Source organism: Coturnix japonica, chromosome 3 (genome assembly GCF_054131305.1).
Source record: "Coturnix japonica strain WE chromosome 3, WE-NBRP24, whole genome shotgun sequence".
In the NCBI taxonomy this organism is placed as follows: domain Eukaryota; kingdom Metazoa; phylum Chordata; class Aves; order Galliformes; family Phasianidae; genus Coturnix; species Coturnix japonica.
The window spans coordinates 3,282,247-3,305,511 of record NC_140665.1 but is presented as its reverse complement, the minus strand read 5'-3'; the positions used below and the strand labels follow the sequence as shown (position 1 = coordinate 3,305,511).

The following is a 23,265-nucleotide window of genomic DNA, read 5'->3' as shown; positions in this document are numbered from 1 at the left end:
CTGATGTGCTGAGTGAAACAAGAAGGACCCTCCCCATGCCCTGCATGCTGCACATCCTTACCCACCTCCTCCTCTGGGGAAGAAGGTTCTGATTCTGTTTCAGACCAAAAAATTACCTGCTGTTTGGAGTTATTCTTGTATTTTGTTATTAAATGGAAAAGAAAAGCAACCCATAGCAACACCTTTTGTACTGTGAGTACTTGTGCAGAGTCCAGAAACAAAAACATTACAGCTTTCCCTATGTGACACTGAATGAACTCATCCGCAAATGCACCTGGAAGAAGAAGGAAAGGAAAGGTGCCAAACACGCCTTAAACTTCTGATATTCAATTGATTAAAATGTAATGATAAGCCATTCATAATGAATGCTGGCTGGAAGGTAGGAGAACTGCAGTATAATGGTCTCAAGGTTTCTGTTTGGTCAGATTTCTCTACAGAGCTACAAAAGGAGAGGACAGCTTTCAAAGGGATGAAAAGACTTCTCTGAAGGACAGGTATTAGAAGCAGCCTACAACAGTCTTGCAGGCTGGGTAGTAGAGTATTTTAAGTGTTTCTTCCATTGAAAGCTGAGCTGGGGGGGGGGTAGCGTGCACATCTTCTGAGGGAAAAAATGACTGTGAACACAGAGACCTCGAGTGCAACATGGAATTGGGGTCATTTCCTCACTGACAGTGATTTCCTGTGTGAAATTAACTCTTACTTCCTGCGTCTCCCAGCTCTCACAGCACATGTGCACAAGCACAGCCTTCTGCAGTGCTCCCATGGTTCTGTCTTCCAGGGGAATACAGAGCCAGGACAGGATGATGAGACGCTACACCTTAAGCATAAGCAACTTGCCCATCCTTTCTTCTTGTAGTGATGATGTCTAGACCATTTCCTTTGGTGGCTGCATAAGCCGGCATTATTCAAGTGAAGATATGGCACATGTGTGACTTTGCTTTCCTAGCTGCCAGGCCAGCTGTCTTATCAAAGAGACAAATGGGGTCAGTAAGACACAGATTGTTTTTGTAAGCCCACGGTGGCTGCTGTAGTGCGCTGTGTCTGGATGTCCCCCTGGATTTTGATAGCAGGTTCTCTGATCCTGTGGGACCTCCCCTGTCCCCTGGTGTTTATGAAGCCATTTACATTGATATTAAAGTCACTTACAACCATTGGAGTCATTTCTTGAAGGCTCCACAGTACATTTTACTTGGCCCTGCTGACTTGGAATTCCTCTAATCTCTCTTAACTATTGTTTGAGCTGTTCTTTTCCTCATCTGGCTTGTATTTCCTGTCTCTGGTTGTTAGTATGAAACATGTTAATAAGCATCTGGATGCCATTAACATATTTTGTGAGAACAGAAGCAGAATAAATGGTAGAAACTGAAGGCAGAGCCTAAGTAGAAGTGAATCTAATGTTCTTTTATGTTTGTGTTAGGAGCTACCTCAGAGCAGGACCTCTCTGCACCTCTTTCTTGTACTTGTGAAACAGTGTGGATGGGAGAGTTTTCACTCAGTAACAAGAAATACTTCCACAGGATATCAAGTGTATCAGAAAGAGCTTGTTGTGGTGGAAAACTGCTAGTGGTCTTGTCTGAATAACACACGTGTCCCAATGAGCGTTCCTGCTCAGGCTCTTAAAGCAAGGATCAAAAGGAGGCAGGAGACAAGAGTGCGGATCAGTTCTCTCTCTGCTTTTCAGGGCTGGGAAAATCTACAGAGTATATCTGAGGCTCTTTTGAACAGTCACCAACAGATGAAGTAATTTGAGGCCTTGCCCATACAACAGTTGATTGAGACAGCTGCAGAAGGTCTTTAACAGAGGTGCTTTTTAATAAGGCACTAACACCTTATTAAATCAAGCGCTGAAAAGTGTCACTTTGGTTTTGACCTACTAGCCATGAAATCTGATGTTTTCCCTTTGGTGGTGTTGTCAAGGTGAAAAAATGAATTTGTAGATTTTTAATTACTTTGAACTCAAGCTGTGATGTCAATTGGAAGGAAAACATCATCCTGGACAAATAGGGGTGGTGCAATGGCTGGTCACACATCTGGTGAGGATGCAGGTCCTGCAAATGCAAGGAGATTATTTCAGTCTTGTTTCTACCTCTCACTTCTTGATCTCACCGTTGTGGAGGTTTTTGCTGGTAATAAGCAGGCACCAGGAAACAACAAAAGACATTTATTGTCTGTAATCCTGGCACTATTTTTTTCCCCTTTTCTTTTTGACATGTGGGGAAAGGCTGCCATCTGCTGTAATTGCAAGTGGTTGCTGGAAATAGAGCACCTCAATCAAATCCTAAGCCTTGTTGAAGCTGTGCAGAACTCAGGCAAAGTTTGATAATCAAAGGTAAAATGTACATTTAAAGATGCCTTGATGCTTTCCAGACAGGTCACTCTCCTAATAACAGCTATTATATGTCCCTACAAAATCATGCCCTTAGTGTAAGAGATTTATCCTCATTGCTCCCACCTGCCTTAACCCACGATGTTTGCAGTTGAGTTTGGAGATGAGTTGAGGAGTCCTGAGGCAGCAAAGCCTGTAGCACCCCTCATGAAGCTGCTGGTGGGAGACAGGCAGTGTGCTGCTTCCCTAGGTGTCCTCAGTTTAGTATAGATGCCAGGGTGTATCTTGTACAGCCTCCCAGCTCCTAAAATGCATAACAGCATATGTTTCTCCTTGCAGTGGTATGTGTGATCACTAAGATGATAGCCACTTCTGCATTACGTGATTAGGAATCATGTGGTTGTACCACCTACTTGAGGACCTTGCAGCCTGGGAAAGAGCAAAGTCTAAAGACATCTACAACTCAGGGCCCTTATTTTTGTTCTTATTAAAACAAACAAACAAACTTCTGTGCTAAGACCTGTAGTGAAACTAAAATCAAATGTGTGTCTCTGAATGTCCCTGACTACCATTCCAGCCCTGCTTGCTTGGTACCAGCTTGCTTGCTTCTTCAAATCTGCATGCTTTGGTTCATGGGTGTTCTCACTCTAAGCAGCTTTAGTTTGCTTAGGCAAAGAAAGACCGTGAGGCCAGAAAGAATTGAACCAAATAAGCAAGACAACATGAGAACAAGTGCAACATAGACTCAGTGATCCTTGTGGGGCCCTTCCAAATCAGAGTATTGTATGTATGATTCTTCAGGAGCATCTCAAAGAGCAGCAATAGTGAAAAAGAGTCTTCTACCTATTTACACCTAGCAAAGCTGGAGGGCCCTGATAAGGCACCTTAATCCCCATGAATTCCATGTATCAGGCATGCATGGCCTTTACGCCATGATACCTTGTTCCCAAACATGAGAATCTCACGTTGTGTTTTTCTGTAACTTCCCATGTTGCTATTTAATTCAAAAGCAAAACCCTATTAGAATTCATGGTGATGATATCGGAGGTGCCACTCAGACCACATAGTTTCCCATTACACCACCCTGAAAGCATACTGCTAGAATGGGATGTATAATGTATAATAATACATACACCCCATAATGTAGGGGTGGCAGTGACTGATTTCAAAGGGAGTGTTGCACATAACAAAGTAGCCTGGAAACCTGACACACACACAAAAACCAACAAAATAACACACCACAGCTACTGCTTATTTTGGTATTAACATACCTCATCAGAATAAGCTGGTATTGATAAAATGTGATACAAAAGCATAAGCTTTTTGTTTTATACAACCTCAGTACTGGAGGCTGACAGTACTAAGAAGAAACTGGATTGAATGTGGATACATCTGCAGCATGTCTAGTGTGCCAAGGAATGCCTTGAAGCCAGGAGGAACTCTGATACCACTGCAGATATGGAGGAATAAATGCTATATCACTTAGGAGGAATGGGATTGATTTGACATTCCTGTTATTAGCTGTCTTTATGTTGTGACAGCATCTCGATGGGGACTATTAAGAACACCATTCCTGTCCAAGGGGAGGACAAACTACCTTCATCCAGCCAGTTTTTCTTGGGGCAGTCTATAAGAATGACCAATTCTTCTTACTCTTTGAGCACTTTGCTGTGCAGTAGTGACCCAGATCATCCCCATCTCTGAGAGAAAATACGGGTATTATCCTCCAGAGTGAGACCAGGCACCCATCCTGACCTGCATCTTGCCTCAAACAAGGATGCAATGTGCCACAGCACATTAGATGGGCCATCATGATCTCTCTACGTAGATCTGATCCTCAGATACAGTAGTGAGCATTTGGCTGACATGGCAAAAATCATCTTAAAAATCACCACAGGTGGTATTTTTGAAAGCCACTGAGGTTGCCCAATAGAACCGCTGTCCCATTCTGAATCTTAAGCCCCTGCCTTGTTTCTTGTGGCCATGCACACCATGCTCCACTTATACAAAGCATGGGAATGTTTTCCCTGCTATTGGCATGAAAAATTAATCCTTAAAATCCTTTCACATCGCTAAAGACAAGGAGAGCATAAACTTTCCATCTGCTTTCTGTGAGGTGTTCTTTATTCTACATATTTCTTTCATATGCCCTGCTTCCTCTAAGCAGAATCCTTCCTTGATGTTCGGTTGCTCCTATCATTGTTAGTGTTGCTCTTTTACTGACAGGATCACCCTCTACACTCAGGGCTCCTTGGGGACCTGCTCCTCTAATTATATCCAATCATTATTTTCCCCTCAAATTCCTTATAGATCCCAATGCCATGCTTGCAATGCACACTAAGCAACTTTGCTGTTAAATACCTGGGCCCTTCCAACAAGGATCTAAGGCAGTAGAACGAGATTCCTGCTTAAAAGTACGTGAAATTTGACTTGTTTACCTAAGAGATTCTTTGTAGGACTATGTCCCACGTACACAGGAATAAGGATGTTTGTCATTTTATATCATGAGGGCACTGCAACATGGTGCCAGCACTGAGTCACGTTCTCCTGCAAAGCCTACGTGGCCCTTGGCCTTCAGTGAGAAGCTGAGATAACCAAAGTGCTGCACTCAGAAGAGTTAGTTGTACTCAAAAAAGGGAGACAAGCACCACATCAAATGAATTCTGGTTTACTGACTCACGGTCTCCTCACCAAACTCTTCTGATTAAAACACAGCAATTACATTCTGCAGAGAGCTATCAGCATGTTCAGGCTGCAAACACCAGAGTGCACAAGAACAGAAACTCTCTGCGCCCCACAGCACTTTGCTGTGGTTTAAAGGCACCTTTCCCAAAGCCACTAAAAATCACCCATGAATATCCTACAGTCTGGGAGAAAGAGAGACCTTGGGCTGGGCCACTTTCTGCTCCCCAGGTGTAAGTAGATACAAAATTCTTTCCACTGCAACATGAGACTTGGAGCTTAAAGGTCAGCAGAGGGTATGTATGGCTTTCCCCTGTGTCTCAAGCACAGTGAATCACTGAGGATTTAAATTCACCTCTTCAGTGTAAAAGTGATCAACTGGGGTGAAGGTGCTTCAGGGTCGGAGGTGTGAAGCATGCCAGGTGAGCACTGCATCCTTGGCTCTAGCTGGCACAGCACAGCAGTGAGTGTCTCAGTGCACAGCAGTTGTAGTCTTACAAAATGCAATCCATGCCACAGCACTGGCCTTTAGACTCAGGCTGACCTATGGGGCTGGAGAGGGAAAACTGGTTTACCACTTAGGCTGTGGGAAGGGCTTTCCTTTCTCAAACAGAGGCTGTAGCGAATAACCACCCACAGCTGCTCTTCTACTGGGAATTCCCTTTCTTTCAGCCTTTTCCTCTATTTGAATCTCCTCCCATCCATTTCTTGTATGTATTCCTGGGCCCCACACTGCTTGGGATGTTGTTGATACAGTCAGCGAAGTTTACAGGTTGCTAGAGGAAATTTCCCATAGTAATAAGCATTTAATATTTAACATGATTTTTTTCCCACTACTTTTGCTATTGCAGCTCCCAGAAAGCCTGTTTGAGCTCTGCTGAGATGATGTTAACAGCAGTACCTCAGAAAGCCAAGAATGGTATTTTGACGTGTGAGAAGGTACATCTTTATCTCCTGAAGCATGTCTACGAAAGGTACCATGGATGTCAAAAGGACAAATCAGTGGTGCTGGCGTCACGAGAAACTGCAGCCAGCAATTATGACATAAGAGTAACATCAAAGTAACCATTTTTAACTAGAACACAGGTTACACTCTTCAGCTGTTTTGGCTTTAAGGTTTTAACCTGGATCAACAGAAGCAACAGTAAAAACACCTAAATGTCCACCTTCAGTGCTGGGCATGAAATAATTGCATCTTAACAGCTCTGCAATGTTTTAATCATCAGAAAAGAGCTGTATTGCTACCGTAAATAAAAAGGAATCAAAGATGCACCTTCTGCCCTCAATAAAATGTGATGTTGCACAATCAGAGCTGTGAGACACACTGGCTTGAACTGTGATTATCACAAGGAAAGGTCCAGGAATGACTGATGAATAGGATGTTCCCACGTGTACTGTGGCTGATATGTATTTTTGGCTTTGTAGTATTAGGATGCTGAGGCTTTCCAGATACAGAAGTAAAAGGGGAGTAACTGCAAGGTAAGTATCTTAAGATCTTTCTTTGTGCTTCAGGACGTAACAGTTTGAAACCTGGGGACTCACAGATGCTTCCAGATGTACGGTAGCCCAAGAAAGTGAAATCAAGAAGTGAAAGCAAGAAAACTGCAGCCACAAATTTCCATTGCCCTTCAGAAATCCTCCCTCCTGCAACTCTCAGGCATTCCTTCCTGCAGTGTCTGCAGAGCTAACAGCTGACACGAGCTCCACAAACCAACACAAAGCAATATAATGTACAATGTGTGCATGGATCTATTTCTCCTTCCTGCATCCACAACTAATTTCTCATGCAAAAAAAGAAACCCTGGTCTGCTGCACTAGCAACCGGTGTGAGGTTGTTACAGTTGTCAGCAGTTTTCCATTGCCTTACTATATGTGACAAGTGAGGAGCTGAAGACAGGAGCCTGCTGCCCTTTAAGGAATATCCTGAGCAGAAGGGCAAACACTAATCAGGACAGGTACGATGCTTCCAAAGAAGCAATCCAAGAATCCTTGCAGCTCTCAGACGCTTGATCCTGGCAGCTGCCACTTGGAACTCCCCATTCTGGAGCCTGCAAAGCACACTGTACAAAACTGAGGCCTGTCAGCATTCACTGAGGAGTGAAAATACATCTTAAAGGCAGCTGTGATGACGTGGTTGAGTGAGCTGGGCTGCCAGGGCCGAGCAGCCTAATTCCTTTCATGCAGTTGTCCTGCAGTTGTGCCAGCCAGAACAAACAGTGCTCGGTGTTAGCAGAGGGGCAGGCAAGGTGAGTGCAGGGTGTGAGCTTCCACCGACACACTTACGTAGCCATCAGCCCACGGGGACACATCCAGCCGCCTCTTTGCTCCTTAATGCCAAATGGAACTACTGCCACTGATTAACCAGAGCCTCGAGTGGCCCTGCGTGGTGGTACCTTTTGAATGTTAGACACCACGTTAGTGTTCCATGTGGACGTGATGTGCCCTGTATTTTGTAGGACATCTCGAGTTCAGCACCAGCTGAACGTTAAACACTGTTTGTGAGAGCAGCGTCCGAACCAGCTCCGGGGGGGCAGTTCCAGGGACGCGCAGGGCGAAGAACCTTTCTTTAATCGCCAATCTGACGCGACTTCGGCGGCCTGCTGCGGAATTAGCGTCCAAAATGCAAGTCTGGCCACAGGCCGAGCCGCGGGGCCGCCCGCGAGCAGGGCAACGAGCAGCTGTAGGCCCACAGCGCGGCATGGCGCCACGGGGCCAGCAAATGGCGGCGCGGCCACTGCGACGAGCAGGACCATCCCCAGGGCCACCCCCGGCCGGGGGGCAGCCCCTTCCGCCGTCCGCGGCTCCTCCTCCGGGCGGCGGGGAGGGAGGGGCGGTGCCTGGGCTCCTCCCGCCGCCGTACCGCCGTGCTTCCGTGCCTCCGTGCCGCCGCGCCGCCGCCCGGGCCGCTTCCTGCGCAGGGGAGCGACGTGTGGTGGCGGCGGTGAGCAGTAGGCCGCAGGTAGGCAGCGGGGAGCCCCGGCCGTTCGCCCGCAGCCAGGCCGCCCGCACGGCTGCCGCCAGAGGCAGGGGGGGTCCGAGGGGGGGTCCGCCGGCCCCGCTCGGGAGCGGCCGGGAAAGTTGAACGCCGCCTGGAGCCCTTTGTGTGGGCGGCCCCGGCCCCGGCTGGGCGGGCGGGCGCTGGGGGAGCGCCGGGCCTGGCCGAGGTCGGTACGGGGGAGCCGCGCTGATCCCTTTCTCTTTAAATATCTATTTTGTATTTCCATGGCAACCGCGGAGCGGGAACGGGGCAGCTCGGGGGGGTTGTGCCTCACGGGGACATGGCAGACTCTAACGGGGGCTTCTCCCCTCAGGTCCTCGGCTGCCGCGCAGCCACAGCACCGGGCGGTTCTCGTATGATGCAACCGGCAGAGATATGACGACGGCCTTCTCCAGGTGCTCCGGGAGTGTTTTCACCAAGGTACGGCAAGCGGAGCTGCTGTGGGTGCGCGGTGCTCGCCAAGGCCGGGACGTTTGCGGGCAGCGTTGTGGGTTTGCTCAGGAATGGCTGAGCACGACCCCACGTGCAGCCCGGGGGTCGGCATGGGGAGCGCCGATGTTGTTCTGCTTCTTGCCGAGCACCGTGGAGAGCTGTGAGCTCCATCACTCACCCCTGTGCTGTGGCACTGGGGGACGTGCTGCTGCAGCAGGGCACAGTAGGTCGGGTGGATGCTTGGGCCTGCTCGTCCTGAAGGTCTCTAACAACCTGAGTGGCTCTGCGATTCTGTGTTAAAACTGTGGAGGATCAAAGGTGCATGCGTGCTTTTGAGAGTTCTAAGGCACAGGAGGTGTGATGACTTTACTGTCTCACCTATATCCTGTCTGAAGGAGTCCTTCACAAGAAGGTGACCTGTGAAATGAGGATCCTGAAGTGTAACCACAATTGCCCTGTGTGTCCACAGTTGCTTTGTATCCCTATGAAGCAGTGTTCTTACTAAGCACTCTTACTGCAGTACGTTAATTGTTGTAGTGGCTGCAGTAATTCTCCCATCTGAGAGACTGTGTGATGGTTTCCTGAACTGTGGTATATACAAAAGCTATAGTTACTCCATTGAAATCCTCTGGAAATAAGACAGTGCTTCTTTTGGGTAGGAAAACAACGCCAAAGATGAAGTAATAGACAGAAGGTCTATAGCTCTTTAAGCAAAATCCAGTGTGTGTTGTGTGGGCAGCCTCTCCAGTGAGGCCTGCAGTCTGTGTGCTGGGAGGGAGCTCAGCCTTCCCCTTGCTGTTCCTCAGTAACATCTGGGGACATCTCTCCCCAGTGTCATTAGGTCGTCAGCGCCCACTTTCTCTGTGCTAGAAGTCTGGTACATATGTAGAGGAAATTTTGTCTTGCCATTGGCAGAATGAACTTCATGGGATGAGGAAAGGACACGTGTTTCCAGTGTTGAACAGAAACATTACCCTGAGAGGTGTCAGAAGAGCCATAGAGGGGGTAGATTGAGAACACAGCCTGCAGACCTGCTCTTTGGCAGTTGGAGTGGGAAGAAGTTGGGAAATGGAATCGTGTAGCTGTCGTTTCTTTCGGGGCAGCAGCTCGGTGTGAAAGCCACTTCTGCTTTCCCTTCTCACTCTCCTGGGGAAATGAGGAACTGTGTCTCTTCAGAAGAGTGAAGGGCAACAAACATCCTGTGCTCCAGGGCTTGAATTCTTCCCTGCTGGTAGGCTCAGTTTTGCTTTTGGTTTCTGTACCTTCTTCTTTGTGTTTTTCTTTTCAAGTTCATTTTTACAGTTTTTATTATTATATTAAGCTTCGTTTTGTTAATTCCTCCTGCTGATGTTTTTTGAATAAAGTGTAGAAAGAGGAGGAGCGTGAATGGATGTTTTACTTATATCTTTCTGGGCCTACATTTAATTACATCTAAACAAATACAATGTGTCATAGATTCTGCATCTTCAGCTCTTTGCATCAGCCTTCCCTAGGCTTTAGATTTTAAGATAATCCAAGGATTCTCTTCCAAAGGGAAAGAATCCATAGCATATTTTCCTCTTGCTCAATAATGTTGAGGCTGTTTTCTGACTGGATGTTCCAAAATACTCATCTTTGGATAGAGAAAATGCTGGGGTATTTCAGCTTTGAAGCTGATCTTAGAGCACAAAAAGAAGCACAAACTCATCCCTCAACTCACAGCTTGAATGGCCAAGGAATAGTTGTTGGAGTAGCTTATCAGGTGCTTTGCAGTATTGTAGGAAGTGTCTATTGGCATGATACGATTCCTGCTAACAGCAAAGGAAGACTTTGCTTTTAATTTTTGGCATTGTAATTGTGGCATTACCAGACTTTTTTTAAAATCTCTATACAAATATTTACTTGTCTTGTAAGTGGAAGTTCTGAGGAATGAAAAGGAAGCGATGAGGTGATCATTTCATTTTGATCTGTCGGGCTGCTCTTAACGCTTAGGAGAACTATAAACAAACACGGTGCTTCCTGGTGCTCCCCAAGGCAAAATGTCAGTGCTCTTGTTTGCCACACACTCGCCCTGCAGAGTAGTTTCCTGCCTCCTGCAGCCAGCTGACATCCTATATTGAGCTACCTTGATAGGGCTTGCTACCAAGTACGATGCCTGCTTTTGGATAGCCCTTTGTTCTCAGCTGTTCTGCACTGTAATGCGGATGCCTGGGAAAAAACAAAAGAGTACAAAGAGATTTCGCTCCGTTCTTTTGTGATAGGGTGGGCAAATAACCACGAGACCTTTTCTTGTCTGACATACTTTTTTTTTTTTTTACTGCTTTCTTAATTTTTTCCTGAATGATTCTGCCGCTCTTGGCATTGAAGAACTTGACGCATACTGACCTAAATAGCTGTAAGGAAGTCTGTTCCCCCAGTGCAGAATCTGCCTTCTGACTTCAAATTAGTGTTCTTCCTTGGGAAACTAGGTTTCCAGATGAGAAGAAATGTATTTGGTACATTGGGTATAGCGCAGATGTTCCATTTAATTCGTTTCATTTAGTACCTGGAGAACTGTGAAATAACAGCTTCCGAGATGGTTTGTCTACAGGGAGATACCTCTCTCTCAAATTTCTAACAAAATGCATACACTTGTGTATTATTCTGAATTATTAGTGAGGACTCAAACAACCATAGGCTATTCAGTGACAGGGGCTTTTGGGGATAGGGCAAAAGAAACTTGTACAAAGTAACACGGTATGAAAGTCAGGTGCTGTTTTGCCCTGGCCTTGTAGTTCACCCACAGTGCTTTCTCAATGTCAGATTCCTTTTTTCTTGCCTGTTTCCCCACTTGAGGGAAGCTCTGTGAGACTGCATCCTGCTCTTGCTTTTATACAGTCCCAATATGTGGGGTGGTGAGAAGGTAATGTGGCGTGGCTCAGCTCAGCACAGCTCAAGGAGATTCAGAACATGCTGGATTGTGACAGCACATGTGGGTATGAGTGAAGCTGATACGTGGCTTCCTTGTCAGGTTGCTTTCATTCCCATGAAGCTAATCTGGATGGTCACCACTTGTGCAGTCAAGGTGTACTTTCAGTCCAGGAGGATGAGATTAGAGTTACTATTGGAAGATGTATGAAATGTGCTGAGGTACACATGTGTCTGACCAGAAATATGTGCCTATTTATTGGGCTTTCAGGAAGGCTGGGCTGATACAGGCTCTTCTCCAAGTTACATAAGGAAGTGAGCTGTTTTAAGGCATATCAGACGTGGATGATTTGGTATGGGGACGTGTCACAGCTCTCCTCTGACTCCAGTCTGGCCACATCCCTGACAATCTCCTGCTTGCTCTAAGAGCCCAGGGTGTAACTAGGTATTCAGAAAGAGCTTGAGTTAGTAGAACAGCTTCCACTGCCTTACCCTTATTTTCTGAAACAAGGAGACCTTAGTTTGTGCCTTCTGTCATGTAGTGTGTGTACTGGACACTTCAAGTCTCACTGTATCAAAACCAGCATGAATAACCCTTAGAATACAGAGAGGCAGTTTCTGAAGAACTTTATGCAAATATGAATAATTCTTAAAAGAAAAACAACAGAACCCAACCAACAGGTGCACAAGAGCTGCAGCCATCCTGTGCAATTACTTATGAGTAACACTGAGAAGTTGTGCTGTTTGTTGTGCTCTTCTTCTAACTGCTGAGAGCTTCATGGTGAAACTGAAGTCATAGGGGAGTCATCACAGAACTTCTTAGAGCTGATGTGGTTAAGGTACTGCTCACTGCTCAGGTCTCCTGCTTTGCTGACTGTACAGCAGCCAAGCATTTGTCATGTGTTCATCACCACGGGTGTTTTATTCTGTGCTGCATGACTGTGTTCAGGTAGGAAGGGTAGGTAGCAGGTGTAATTTCATGTCATCCTTTAAGGGAATTAATGCAGTGAGCACAGAATAGGTTTAATATCTTGGAGGAATGCAGCAGTAGCTGTAATCCTGTATTTCCATTGCTACCCCAGAATCTGATCCCCTCGGTTTTTTTATTGTGTTAGTTTAACATGTGTTGCTAGACCAAACATGAGTAAATTAAGGTGATTACCAGAGAGAGCAGAGTTAATCTAACAGTTTTAATCATATATCACTCAAATGTTGATGTCATTGTTAGCCAGACACACATTCCTGTTGCTGCACATATGCTGTTCTAAGCAGGAGGCTCTCACTGCATAATTCCTGCTGCACAGCTTTATGAGGTAGCTGCAGTGCACCTGCATGGGAGGCTGGAAGAGTTGAGGTTTGGTTCCATGTTAACATTGAATGTCACTGTTTCTTGTTGCTTTAAATCAGCAGGTTTGCCTTTCACTACATTGTTTAAAACGCTGATTCAGACGGCTGGTTATAAATCAGTTTGTAAAGTCTGTAGCTGGATAGCACAAAGGAAGATGTGTTGGTGAGCAAGTGTAACTGTGTTTTTCACTTGCCTGATGGCTCAGGTTGGGGTGTGGGACAGGCTGTGTGCCTTCACCTAGACTTTTCACATATTCTTTTGTAATTTGGATCTAATGCTGGTAACTGTGTTCAGTCATCTTTTCTCCCTCTCTTGGAAGCAATGCCTTCTACTTGTAAGTACTGCAGTTTGAGGGGTGGCAGTACAGATAGGTTTATTTCTGTGCAAACGCGGCTGTTCATGAAGGTTAATTATCCATAAGGCCCTGACTCTTGAGTCTACCAGAATAGCTGCTAACTATGAATAATTTAGTGCAGCATCATATTGCTTGCTACTTAAGAAGGCCTCTCTGTCTGTGAATCTTTATATCTTGTTGAAAGCCACTCAATAGCATGAAGGTTACTGCTTGCCTTGGTATTTTATTGTTCTCTTTTCCCTCTGTTTTAAGAGTTCACAGGTGTGTAAAGGGAATGTGAATGTTTTAGGGTTATGAGCAGTAAAAATAACCGTACCTGAGAAGTTTGTGTCTAATGAAAGGCTTGAGAGCAAGAGTGCGGGTTTTCAGTGCTTCCTACAAATGGCTTTAGCTGCTCCTGTGTCTGGCTAGAGCAGACCTCGAGTCATGTTACAGAGGTTCTTCTGGGGAGAAGATGTGCCAGTGCAGGACTTTGAAGCAGAACTGATCTAGTGGTTGGCAGCCTTCCCTGCAGGGGAGCTGGAGCTTGATCCTTTAGGTCCTTTCAACCGAAGCCATTCCATTGAGTGCTCTTGTAGTACTGTATGGGTCATAGCTCAACCTTAGAATTGTTTTGCAGGATGCTTCCAGCCTACTTTAGAAATAGGATTTTTTTTCCTCCAAAATCCATTTGCTGCTGTGTAAGTGATGCTGTTAGAAGTTGATAGTTAAATGCCAAGGTCTTGCAAGATGTGCTTATTTCCCTTGGGAGGGGAGGTTTCTGATCAGTGCCTCTGAGCTGTGCGTGATGAGGAGGTTTTGGTGAGCTCGCACACCTGCAGTTGTTCTGCAGTTGGCTACTGAGTCAGCATGGAGCAGCTGCAGGACAGCAGGTGCAGGCAGCAGCTCTATGCCCACCTACAGGGCTGAGCTGTTTACCCAAGCTCCCTGCTATGATCCCGGGGGGATGTACCCTGAGTTGTGTGCACTGGAACTGCAGTAGTTCTGGTGACAGGAAGGCTGAAGTGCCTGAAAGATTTCTGCTACTGTTGTTGTTAATGTCTGCATTTATTGAGCTAACCTTCATTGCTGAGGGCAGGGGAGGAAACAGGCTGTGAAGTTGCATTCTGCCTTGTGGTTTTGTCTTTAAGATGTTTTTCTGTGTAACTTCATTGAAGCCTGAATGTTTATTGTTTCTCGTTTAGCTTTTATCAAGTGGTGATTTTATGCAATGGCATCAAGCCACAGTTCTTCACCAGTGCCTCAGCCAAACAGCAGCGATGCTTTCTTTAAAAAGGAAAAAGATGTTGCAAAACACTTCCAACCCGTGCAGTCACTGCCTGATGTGTGTCCCAAGGAGCCTACAGGTAATGTTGGTGGGCAAAGAGGGTGAAAACATGATTAAACTTGCAAACTCGGAAATCCCTTTTCAGTTCTTCAGTCAAATTTTTTTATATTGTGGGTGTAGCATAATAAGCTCTGTTCTTATTTTAGAGTTTGCCGTAAGTCTGCTTTTATACCACTCAGCTCCCTTGAGCAGTGGGAGAACCTTCCCGCTTTCAGTTTCTAATTAGATCTCCACATTATATGTAGGATCATTTGTTGGTGATCATACACGGTACTACATGCAAGAAGAAGGTGTATTCTGTGAGAGCCTATAGAAGACCTACCCAGCATGCTTGGAGTCTGTCTGCTTTACTTTGGAATGCACAGCCCTCTTGCAGTGGGAAACAAAAGGCCAAGACCTGTCTCTACCTCTGTAATAATCACTGTTGTAACATCATCCAAAGTTGTAGCTGCTGTGTTATACCAAGCTAGGATGGGATCTTAAGAATTGCAGAATCTAATTCTAATGAATTTCAACTATTTCTGGTCAAGTAATCAGTCGAGACTATGAAAAAATGGTCTAAGTGATTGGATTTCTGTCTGGTGTAACTTAATAGCGTTGAGCTAAAGATGGCAAGTGTGGGTTCGTTATTGAGTTCAAAACTTGTACTAAGTAATGTGATGGAAGAAATATCTCAGTGCTGAGAGTAATGGAGATGTGATGTGTCTTTTGTGTAGGTAATTCTGATCCATTGTCTAATTGTTGAAACACAGTTGCGTAAGAACCACATTTTTAACATGTTTAAAAACTATACCTTTCAGTTTCTCAGCTTAACAACCTGTCTTGTCTTTGTGCTGCAGGCGATCCCAGTAGTTTATGTGACAGCCCGTCTCTAGTTGCGGATCAGCACAGATGGACTATTTATCATTCCAAAGTCAATCTCCCAGCAGCACTAAATGATCCTAGGTTAGCAAAAAGGGAATCTGATTTCTTTACAAAAACATGGGGAGTGGACTTTGTGGACTCTGAAGTCACGCCTTCATTCTACCTCCCACAGATCACCAAGGAACATTTTGCATTATACCAACAGGAAATCGCTCCGGTAAGAGCCCAAAATTAGATGCACGTAGTACTAGAAAGAGATGTGAGAACCTCCTCCTAATGAGTGGTTGTCCTTGTTAGTAGTGCATCATACATCTAGCTGATGATTAATTTGTTCTCCAGTGCTTGTTGACTCTCCATCCAGGTATTTCTTGTTTTATAATCTCATTATCCTTAGTGTGAGAAATGTTCCCTCTAGACGATTCCATATGTTTTCTTTTGTATTTTTGAATACTGTACTCTGTACCAGGACTTATAGTCGTATCAGTTCTTTCTGATTATTAATCCTTTTGTCTTGAATGCCATTGGTTCACATGTTCAACATTTAAAACATTTAAGAGCAATCTGTTAAGATTAACATGTATTGAATGCAGTGACTGCAAAGCAAAGGATTTGAGAACATGGAACTGAAGCATGATGTTGCTTCTAGCAGAGATCCAGGTAACGCTGGTGGTCTTCAGAGCTATAATTTCTAAATGCTGTGGTCACCAATGTTGATTGTGCCTGTAGATAAAATTTGAAGTTCAGCATGACTAACCAAGATATTTGGTTTCAGCTATGGAATGGAAAAGCCTGTATTGTGTGTTAAGTGTGATGTCTGGATCAGAGAGCAAATGAGTATTGTCATGACATTGATCTATTGTTCTATCTCCTTGCATAGAGAGGCTGTTGTGGATTTCCAGTAATTTCTGTGTTCTTTTTCTCTTGAGCTGTAAAGATACTGAAGAAACAACATAACGTACCACAGGCTGAAATTTTTGGTCCTTTCACCTGGACAAACATCGCCCAAGTTTTTAAGAGGGGGAAAAAAATATCATTGCAAAGCTTTCAGAATTATTTAGCACAGTGTACTGTATTTCCCTGAAAATGTTCTGTTTCAGAGAAAAATTATCTTTTTTTAACTACTTAAAGTAATTCTTTTAATGTATTTTCTGTTTTACAGAGAGAGAAAGTTCATGAAAGATGCAAGAATATTTGTCCTTCTAAGGATACCTTCGACAGGACTCTATTACGCACCTATGGTACAGTCAGAGCCTTCCTTTAATCATTAAAAAGTCATTTCTTTCATGAATTCTATAACACACTGATCATCTCCTTCACTTGCTCATAGGCTTCGTGTGCAAAAATAGCTGCTGCTGATTGCTTTGTAACAATAATTGAAAACTCAGGCATAATTGACCAGGCACATTCATGATGGCTGCTGATATTTGATAGGTCAAAATGCTTGTGAGACCTGCTCATAATTTTTTTCCTTGGCAGGTCATTAAGTCCCTGGCAGTTTAGACTTTCTTTTGTTTAAGATAAGCTGAAACTATTGCATCAAATTTCTTTGCAAAGAAGAGTGGCAGCCACGGGCCATCCTAACTGTCTGCCTTGAGGATCTCAGAATGGCTGAGGGGGGAAGTCATGTTGGATGGTGCTCTGGTCCAAACCCCCTGCTCAAGCAGGGTCACCTAAGGCAGCTGCCCTGCTCTCTGTCCAGTCTGGTTTTAATTATCTTTTGGATGGGGGCTGCACAACCACTCTGGACAGTCTTTTTCAGTGTTTGGCTACTCTCAGAGTAAAACATGAAAAATGTTATGTCTCAGTTTGTACTTTTTACCTCTTGTCCTATCACTGGGCATCAAGAAGAGTCGTAGTACTTCTTTGCAGCTATCCATCAGATATTTATAAACATTAGTAAGAGCTTTTCCAGGCTAAGCAGTTTGAGCTCTCCAAGCCTCTCCTCATGCAGAATACACCCTGCTCCCTCATTCAACTTTGTGCAGTGAATCCAGTGACAGGCCAGTATGTTCGTATCTTTCTTCTATTGGGTAGCCCAGAACTGGCCATGGTATTCCCAATGCTGTATCACCCATGCTGCTTAGGAGGAGGATTACTTTACCTGCAGGTGGTGTTCTTCCTAAGTGAGCCCAGGATGCTTGGCCACAAGGGTGCACCGCTGGCTCATGGTCAGTTTGTTGGTCACCAGGACCTGAAGGGCCTTCTCTGTAGAGGTATTTCTCTAATTAGGTTTAGCAAAGACTACTTGGAGTGCTTTTTAGTGCCTGCAGTTGTAGCAAAGCGGAGTTTCTAAGCTTTTGAGAAATAGTTCTGCTAATAGGAAACCAGCTAAAGGAAGGAGAGAAGCAAAGGGGAAAAAAAAATAACCTGTTGCAAGTTTGTAATATTTAATTTCTTTTAAATTATTTTCTGAAAAATGTTAACATAAAAAGGTTAGTCTGTCAATCAGTGTTTGATCAGGCTTCATTCTTCCAGTCGGCTTCCGTCCTCCTTTTCCATGCATAAAGAGGTCCCTCTGCAGTGTTTTTCTGGGCTTGTTATTTTGAAGCAGCTGTCCCTGACTGAGTCTGTTCGTGGCACATACCGCAAAATAGAAAATTTCCTTCTTCAGGCTTAACTTAATCCATTTTGAAAGAGTTTTTTGTTTTGAGAAAGAAAATCACTGTGTCACCAAAGAAGCTGGAAGCTCCTTGTTTATGTAGATGGGCAGTTTTTCATAGAAGCATCATTAGGTAATCTGAAGCTCTGGATGTTCTGGTTTCTTTTTTTATGGCATTGCCTGCTTTTCCTTAACTCCAGCTCACAAGACCAGGACTTTTACTGTTGTAAGCATGGGTCTGTATTTCAATACCCCTAAGATGACAAAGAGGCAAGAGAAATGTGGGAGATAATGCTGATGTAGTGTTTGCCCTGCTTCTCAAAGACAGGTAGACTCTGGCTTATTGCTTTAAACTTCTTCACTTTTCACGGCAATGTACCTGTTCTCACAGTTCAGCTAGTTCATCGTATGCAAGTGTCAGTGAAACTTACCTCAGAGAGGAGGCTGCTTCTGTGCTATGTGCTCTTTGTGCCTGGGACTTTGTCTTGAGTTCTCATTCATCTTTCTGGCCAGCTGTTGTGCATCCACACTCCTAGTGCTGTGCACAAATCATTCTATGGGCAGCCCTATCATCACCAAAATTGGGGTAATAGGTAGTAAAGTATAGTAAAGGATCTCTTACCGGCCCTTTGCAGCTGATTTATAACTGCATGATGGAATGTGAGGTTCTAAGTAGACTGCATTGTACTACTAATGTTTTCACTGCCAAAGCAGCCAAGTAGGAGCACCTCTGGACATTCTAAACATAAGACCTAAACTGCAAAGGACAGCAGAATGTGTGAACAAGTCAGGATAATTCAGGTTAGAAGGGGGCACTGGTGCAGATGCTGTCTTAAAGCAACTTTGGCTGTGTGGGCAGACTAGGCTGCTCAGGGCTTTACCCGGACAGGCCTTTAAAACCTTCAAGGATGGAGAGTGTGCAGTGCCTCTGGTCAGCCTGCTTGACTGTTCTGGTGATAAATGCTTTCACATTCAGTCAGAGCATCCAGTGTTTCCATTTCTTACTCTGTCACCTGTCTACTCGCTGTGAGGCATGAGGCACTTCTGTTCTGAAAAATTCCTTGTAGTATCGAATAGTGTTTAAGGAGTTGTTTTCAGTTCTTTGCTCATGAATGACTACCTGTGTTTTGCTTAATTTTAGATAAATCCAGGACAGATCTGGAACAAGTACCTAAGGTATGGTTTCTCTGAACCCTAAGCTTTTATAAGAGTTTCTCATATAGAGTCTTTAATGCATGAATGTACTCTCTTGTATGTGGAAGACTTGTTAAAGTTGAAGATCTCTGGCACTTAGAATTTACCAAAATGAAGAACAATCTGTTTATTTTGTTTATTGTCTTTGTTTTGTTTCCTGTGATCTTGATCCTGAAGTAGATTCCTGTGATCTTAGAGTACAAATGCCATTTAAAAAAATCTTTAATAGTTAAAACTTCAGAGCTAGGCAAAATTGGCCACCCTGTGTTTCAGGAGGAAACCAAAGTGCTTGGCAGAAGTTTGGATGCTACATACTGTGTACAAATTAGCAGTAGATTTGACTCCTTGAATCCTCAAGTAAAGCAACTCTGTGCCAATTATGGATGTAGCTGAGCAGCAATCACTGCAGTGTTTGAAGTCCCCTAAGCAAAAATGTCTGAGTGTAGCAGGATGCCATAGCCTGTGTTGAATCTATTAAAATTACACTTCATAAACCGAGAAAGGGATAGTGCTGTCCAGCCAGGTGCCCTAGCTCTATAGTTGTTTGTCAAGTGAAAATAACACAACCGAGCCCTTCAGTGACTAGTGCATTTGTGGTAATGTGCAAAAGAAGATGGGCTTTAGGCTCTGTTCCTTCCCAACCAACACTTGGTGCATGTGAGCAGCTGGCTGCATCTTCAGCCTGGTACAAATTAAGGCCCCAGCAATGAATATATCAGCAGTAAGATGCCTCTGCTATCGAGGAATATTTGCACTGCTCCTTTAGGGATACGTGTGCAATTTAGTGTTACCTATGCTTTCATGCTCAGGATGTTTAGGTCATATTGGATGCTTGATAATGCAGGTCATTTTGGAGCTCCCTTCAGATTCTAGGAAGATGATGCTTTGTCAGATCATGCAAGCTTTTAAAGTATGAAGTGTATCAGTTATAGGGTCTAGAACTAATTTGTCTGAGTTTATAAAAGAGAATTAGACTTTTGACAAATGAACAAATAAAGTCATTGTTAGTTTTGTGAACCAAGATGTCTCTTAAGCTGGCAAGGAGTACATACAGATAAGAGAGATGCATTTATTTCTTCTTTTTCTCTGTTTCAGATTTTTATGAAACCAGATTTTGCCTTGGAAGATCCCTTAACGTTTAATGCGGTTTTACCATGGTCTCATTTTAGTACTGCTGGTGGAAAAGGAAATCGTGATGCAGCTTCCTCCAAGTTACTTCAAGAAAAGGTAAGAATCTGATACGATGTGTTGTTACTCACCCTAGCTGTCACTACAAAGAAACTAGCAGTCCAGTCCACTGCTGCTGTCTTGTGCTTGTTGTTGAGGTGTTAGTGTCGTGAACTTTTGTAACTTAAGTTTTACCATAGAATCATAGAATGGCCTGGGTTGAAAAGGACCACAATGATCATCTAGTTTCAGTCCCCCTGCTATGTGCAGGGTTGCCAACAACCAGACCAGGCTGCCCAGAGCCGCATCCAACCTGACCTTGAATGCCTCCAGGGATGGGGCATCTATGGCCTCCTTGGGCAACCTGATCCAGTGCGTCACCAAAATCCAGGTCTTTTATACGCCAGGAGCTTTCTCTTCTATTTTGTTATCAAGTCATCTGTACTGATTCATGTTTGCATTTCACAATGGACTTGGATGTGTTGGAGAGCAGAAAAGCAGAGCTGCTTCACTCGGAAACATGAGTCCTGTCTTATGTGTTTTTTATGTTAGGATTATGTAGTCAGAGTAGAAAATAATTGAAAAGCTATAGGAAATCAACGTAATTTTGGATTCTGATGTAACTATAATTTTCCTTCCTATTTAATTTACTAAAGCTTCTAGGAGTTAGCATTAAAATAAATAATTAAACAAAACAAGAGAGGTGCCTTAGGAAAGAAATAACACAAAATCTTTCGGAAGATGTCTGCAGATCTCCAAGAGTTAGTGTTCCTGCTTTCCCTCCAGGTCAGGGGGAAACAAGCAGGCTCGGCTACAGTGTAGCTTGCTCCTTCCTTGCATGCTCATGATACTTAAAGGTGAACTCTCGGAATGCTACTTTGCAGTTTCTCACTGCAATTGCTGTGCGATGATGAAAAAGCTGTGTCAGGCACCTGCTTGGAACTTGGGGAGAGTTTCGGTGCTTGGCTGGAAGCAGCAGGATGGATGCTCAGCAATTGGAGTGAAAGAGGCCCAGAGCCCCTGTTGCTGCAGCAGAGTGGAAAAATAAGGCTGTAGATAGCTGTGTCTGGTTGCAAAAATCATACATACTTATGTTATATATAAATTATCATAAGAACGCTTCCCCTGATTCTTGTGTCACAGCCTGTCTCAGCTTCTCCTATGGGCTAGATGTGTCACAACTGATTGGTAGAGGATGTTTGTGCTTTAAATATGTTATAAATATGATGAGTTTACATGCTACGTAAATCCTCACTGTTAAAAGTATGCAGGATGAAAATAACTGCATAACTGACTTTTTTTCCATCTCTGGATAGGCTTTTTAGAATCCCAACATGAGGTTTGAGAGCTTGGCACCTCTTAGAAACCAGGTCATTTGAGTATTAGCATTCGGATGAGCATTCTAATACCTCAGTCCTTTGAGTTTGCATATTCAGCATGAGCCAGAACACAGAGCTTTTACAGCTCAGATAATCAGGCCAACCCAGTGGTCTGGTAGCATAATAAATTTGCATTTGTTCACCACGAAGATCTTCAATCTCAGGTTCCAAACATGTAGGCCTTTTTTGTCTCTGGCAATCCCATAGTGCCAGTGCACATGAAGTAACTTTAATAACAGCTCAAACTGGTTGGCAAAAAGCAACTGCAGCCAGAGATCTCCTGAGGATTCTTCTGCAAAGATGATGCTACAACCTACTATCTGAACAGAGCCATTCCAAAGTAATTCCATCAAGCACAGTCATGTTGCATCTTTTATCAACTCAAATGACTCTCAGTACATAGCATATTTGCACACGTATGCTGTTCTTACTTGCACGCTAGTACTGAGAGCCATCTCAAGGTTAATGGCTGTGTTGTAATGGTGCCAGCATGCAGCCCGTGCAGTAGAAAAGCTTGGGTATTTTAAAACTATTTGTCATGTCATTTTCAAGCAGGTTAGGCATCAGGTCAGCCTTCCCAGGGTGATTATAATCTTATCTCGAAAGAAGTGAACAAGCTATACTGCATGGTTATTTTCTTGCTACTCTGACTAAGGGTTTAATGGAATATCATAGCGTTTTTGATTGCTAGCAAAGTTTTCATGATGCAATAAAACATTTTAGCAGTACTCTCAATGTATAGTTTTGCATGGTGATGAACATGTTGTGCCATTGCAATGCCTTTTGATTTCCCTTCCATCCTCTTTCCAGCTGAGCCATTATCTGGACATTGTGGAAGTCAATATTGCTCATCAGATTTCTCTGCGTTCTGAAGCATTTTTTCATGCAATGACCTCTCAGCATGAGTTACAGGACTACCTCAGGAAAACCTCCCAGGCTGTAAAATTGCTTAGAGAGAAAATCTCCAAAATTGATAAAGTAATGTGTGAAGGCTCTCTTCGAGTTTTAAGACTGTCACTCACCAGAAATAACTGTATAAAAGCATACAATAAACTGAAGTTAATGGCTACTGTGCATCAAACACAGCCCACAGTACAGTTACTGCTGTCTACTTCTGAGTTTGTTGGAGCTTTGGACTTGATAGCAACAACACAGGAGGTGTTGCAGCAGGAACTTCAAGGCATTCACAGTTTCCGGTAGGTAACCATCTAGGATTTGACTAAAATGTGAGCAGAGCTAGAATGTGTTGCGTGTGTTCTGCTGGCTGAAGGGGGAAGATATACCCAAGTTTCCTTATTCTTAAAGGACACAGTATAACATACAAGCATAATGTAAGTATAGCATAAGCGTAAGCATGAGTATAGCATTAAGTCTAATGCATGTGCTCAATACATTTTATATTGATACATTTTTAGTATTGAAATGCTTTATACTCCTTTCTTGTCTCCAGGTGGTTTAGGAGTGTGGGGTCTGAACCTTCATCTTGCAGGGTTTTGTAGCTCAAAGATGAGAGGTGGTTTCCAAGCAGTGATCTGCAGTCCTGATGCACACTGCACCCCAGCTCTTACTGCAAAGCTCCATTCCTCAGCCCTGTCTTGACTGACAGACCTTGGCACATGCTGGTAGGAATGTTCAAGTACCATGTGCTGTGTAGGTCCTAGCTCCAGTGTGCCCTTGTGCTGGAAGGAGCTTTGCAAGCAAAAGCCAG

The 23,265-nt window shown here is 44.1% G+C and overlaps 1 protein-coding gene and 1 long non-coding RNA gene across 6 annotated transcripts in view; both read left to right on the top strand.

Annotated features, from left to right (window-relative positions):
* Nucleotides 1-372: 372 nt before the first annotated feature.
* On the top strand, nt 373-6,653 carry LOC146761222 (uncharacterized). The gene is made up of 3 exons (XR_014944327.1): nt 373-494; nt 5,860-5,947; nt 6,521-6,653. It is a non-coding gene; the product is annotated as an uncharacterized LOC146761222 (long non-coding RNA).
* Nucleotides 6,654-7,807: 1,154 nt separating this feature from the next.
* Nucleotides 7,808-23,265, top strand: part of VPS54 (VPS54 subunit of GARP complex) — a 37,127-nt gene continuing 21,669 nt past the window's right edge. The window contains exons 1-10 of one of the 5 annotated variants that reach the window (XM_085542374.1): nt 7,808-7,967; nt 8,320-8,426; nt 9,354-9,669; nt 14,212-14,373; nt 15,194-15,299; nt 15,391-15,435; nt 16,378-16,456; nt 18,959-18,993; nt 20,107-20,238; nt 22,368-22,753. In XM_085542374.1, coding sequence (XP_085398500.1) covers nt 20,113-20,238; nt 22,368-22,753 — 512 coding nt within the window. In that variant the 5' untranslated portion in view covers nt 7,808-7,967; nt 8,320-8,426; nt 9,354-9,669; ... (4 more) ...; nt 18,959-18,993; nt 20,107-20,112. Of the gene's footprint in view, nt 7,968-8,150; nt 8,173-8,319; nt 8,427-9,353; nt 9,670-14,211; nt 14,374-15,193; nt 15,436-16,377; nt 16,457-18,958; nt 18,994-20,106; nt 20,239-22,367; nt 22,754-23,265 lie in introns of those variants that run through there. The other 4 variants (XM_085542373.1, XM_015856553.3, XM_015856551.3 and 1 more) reach the window with 4 other exon arrangements.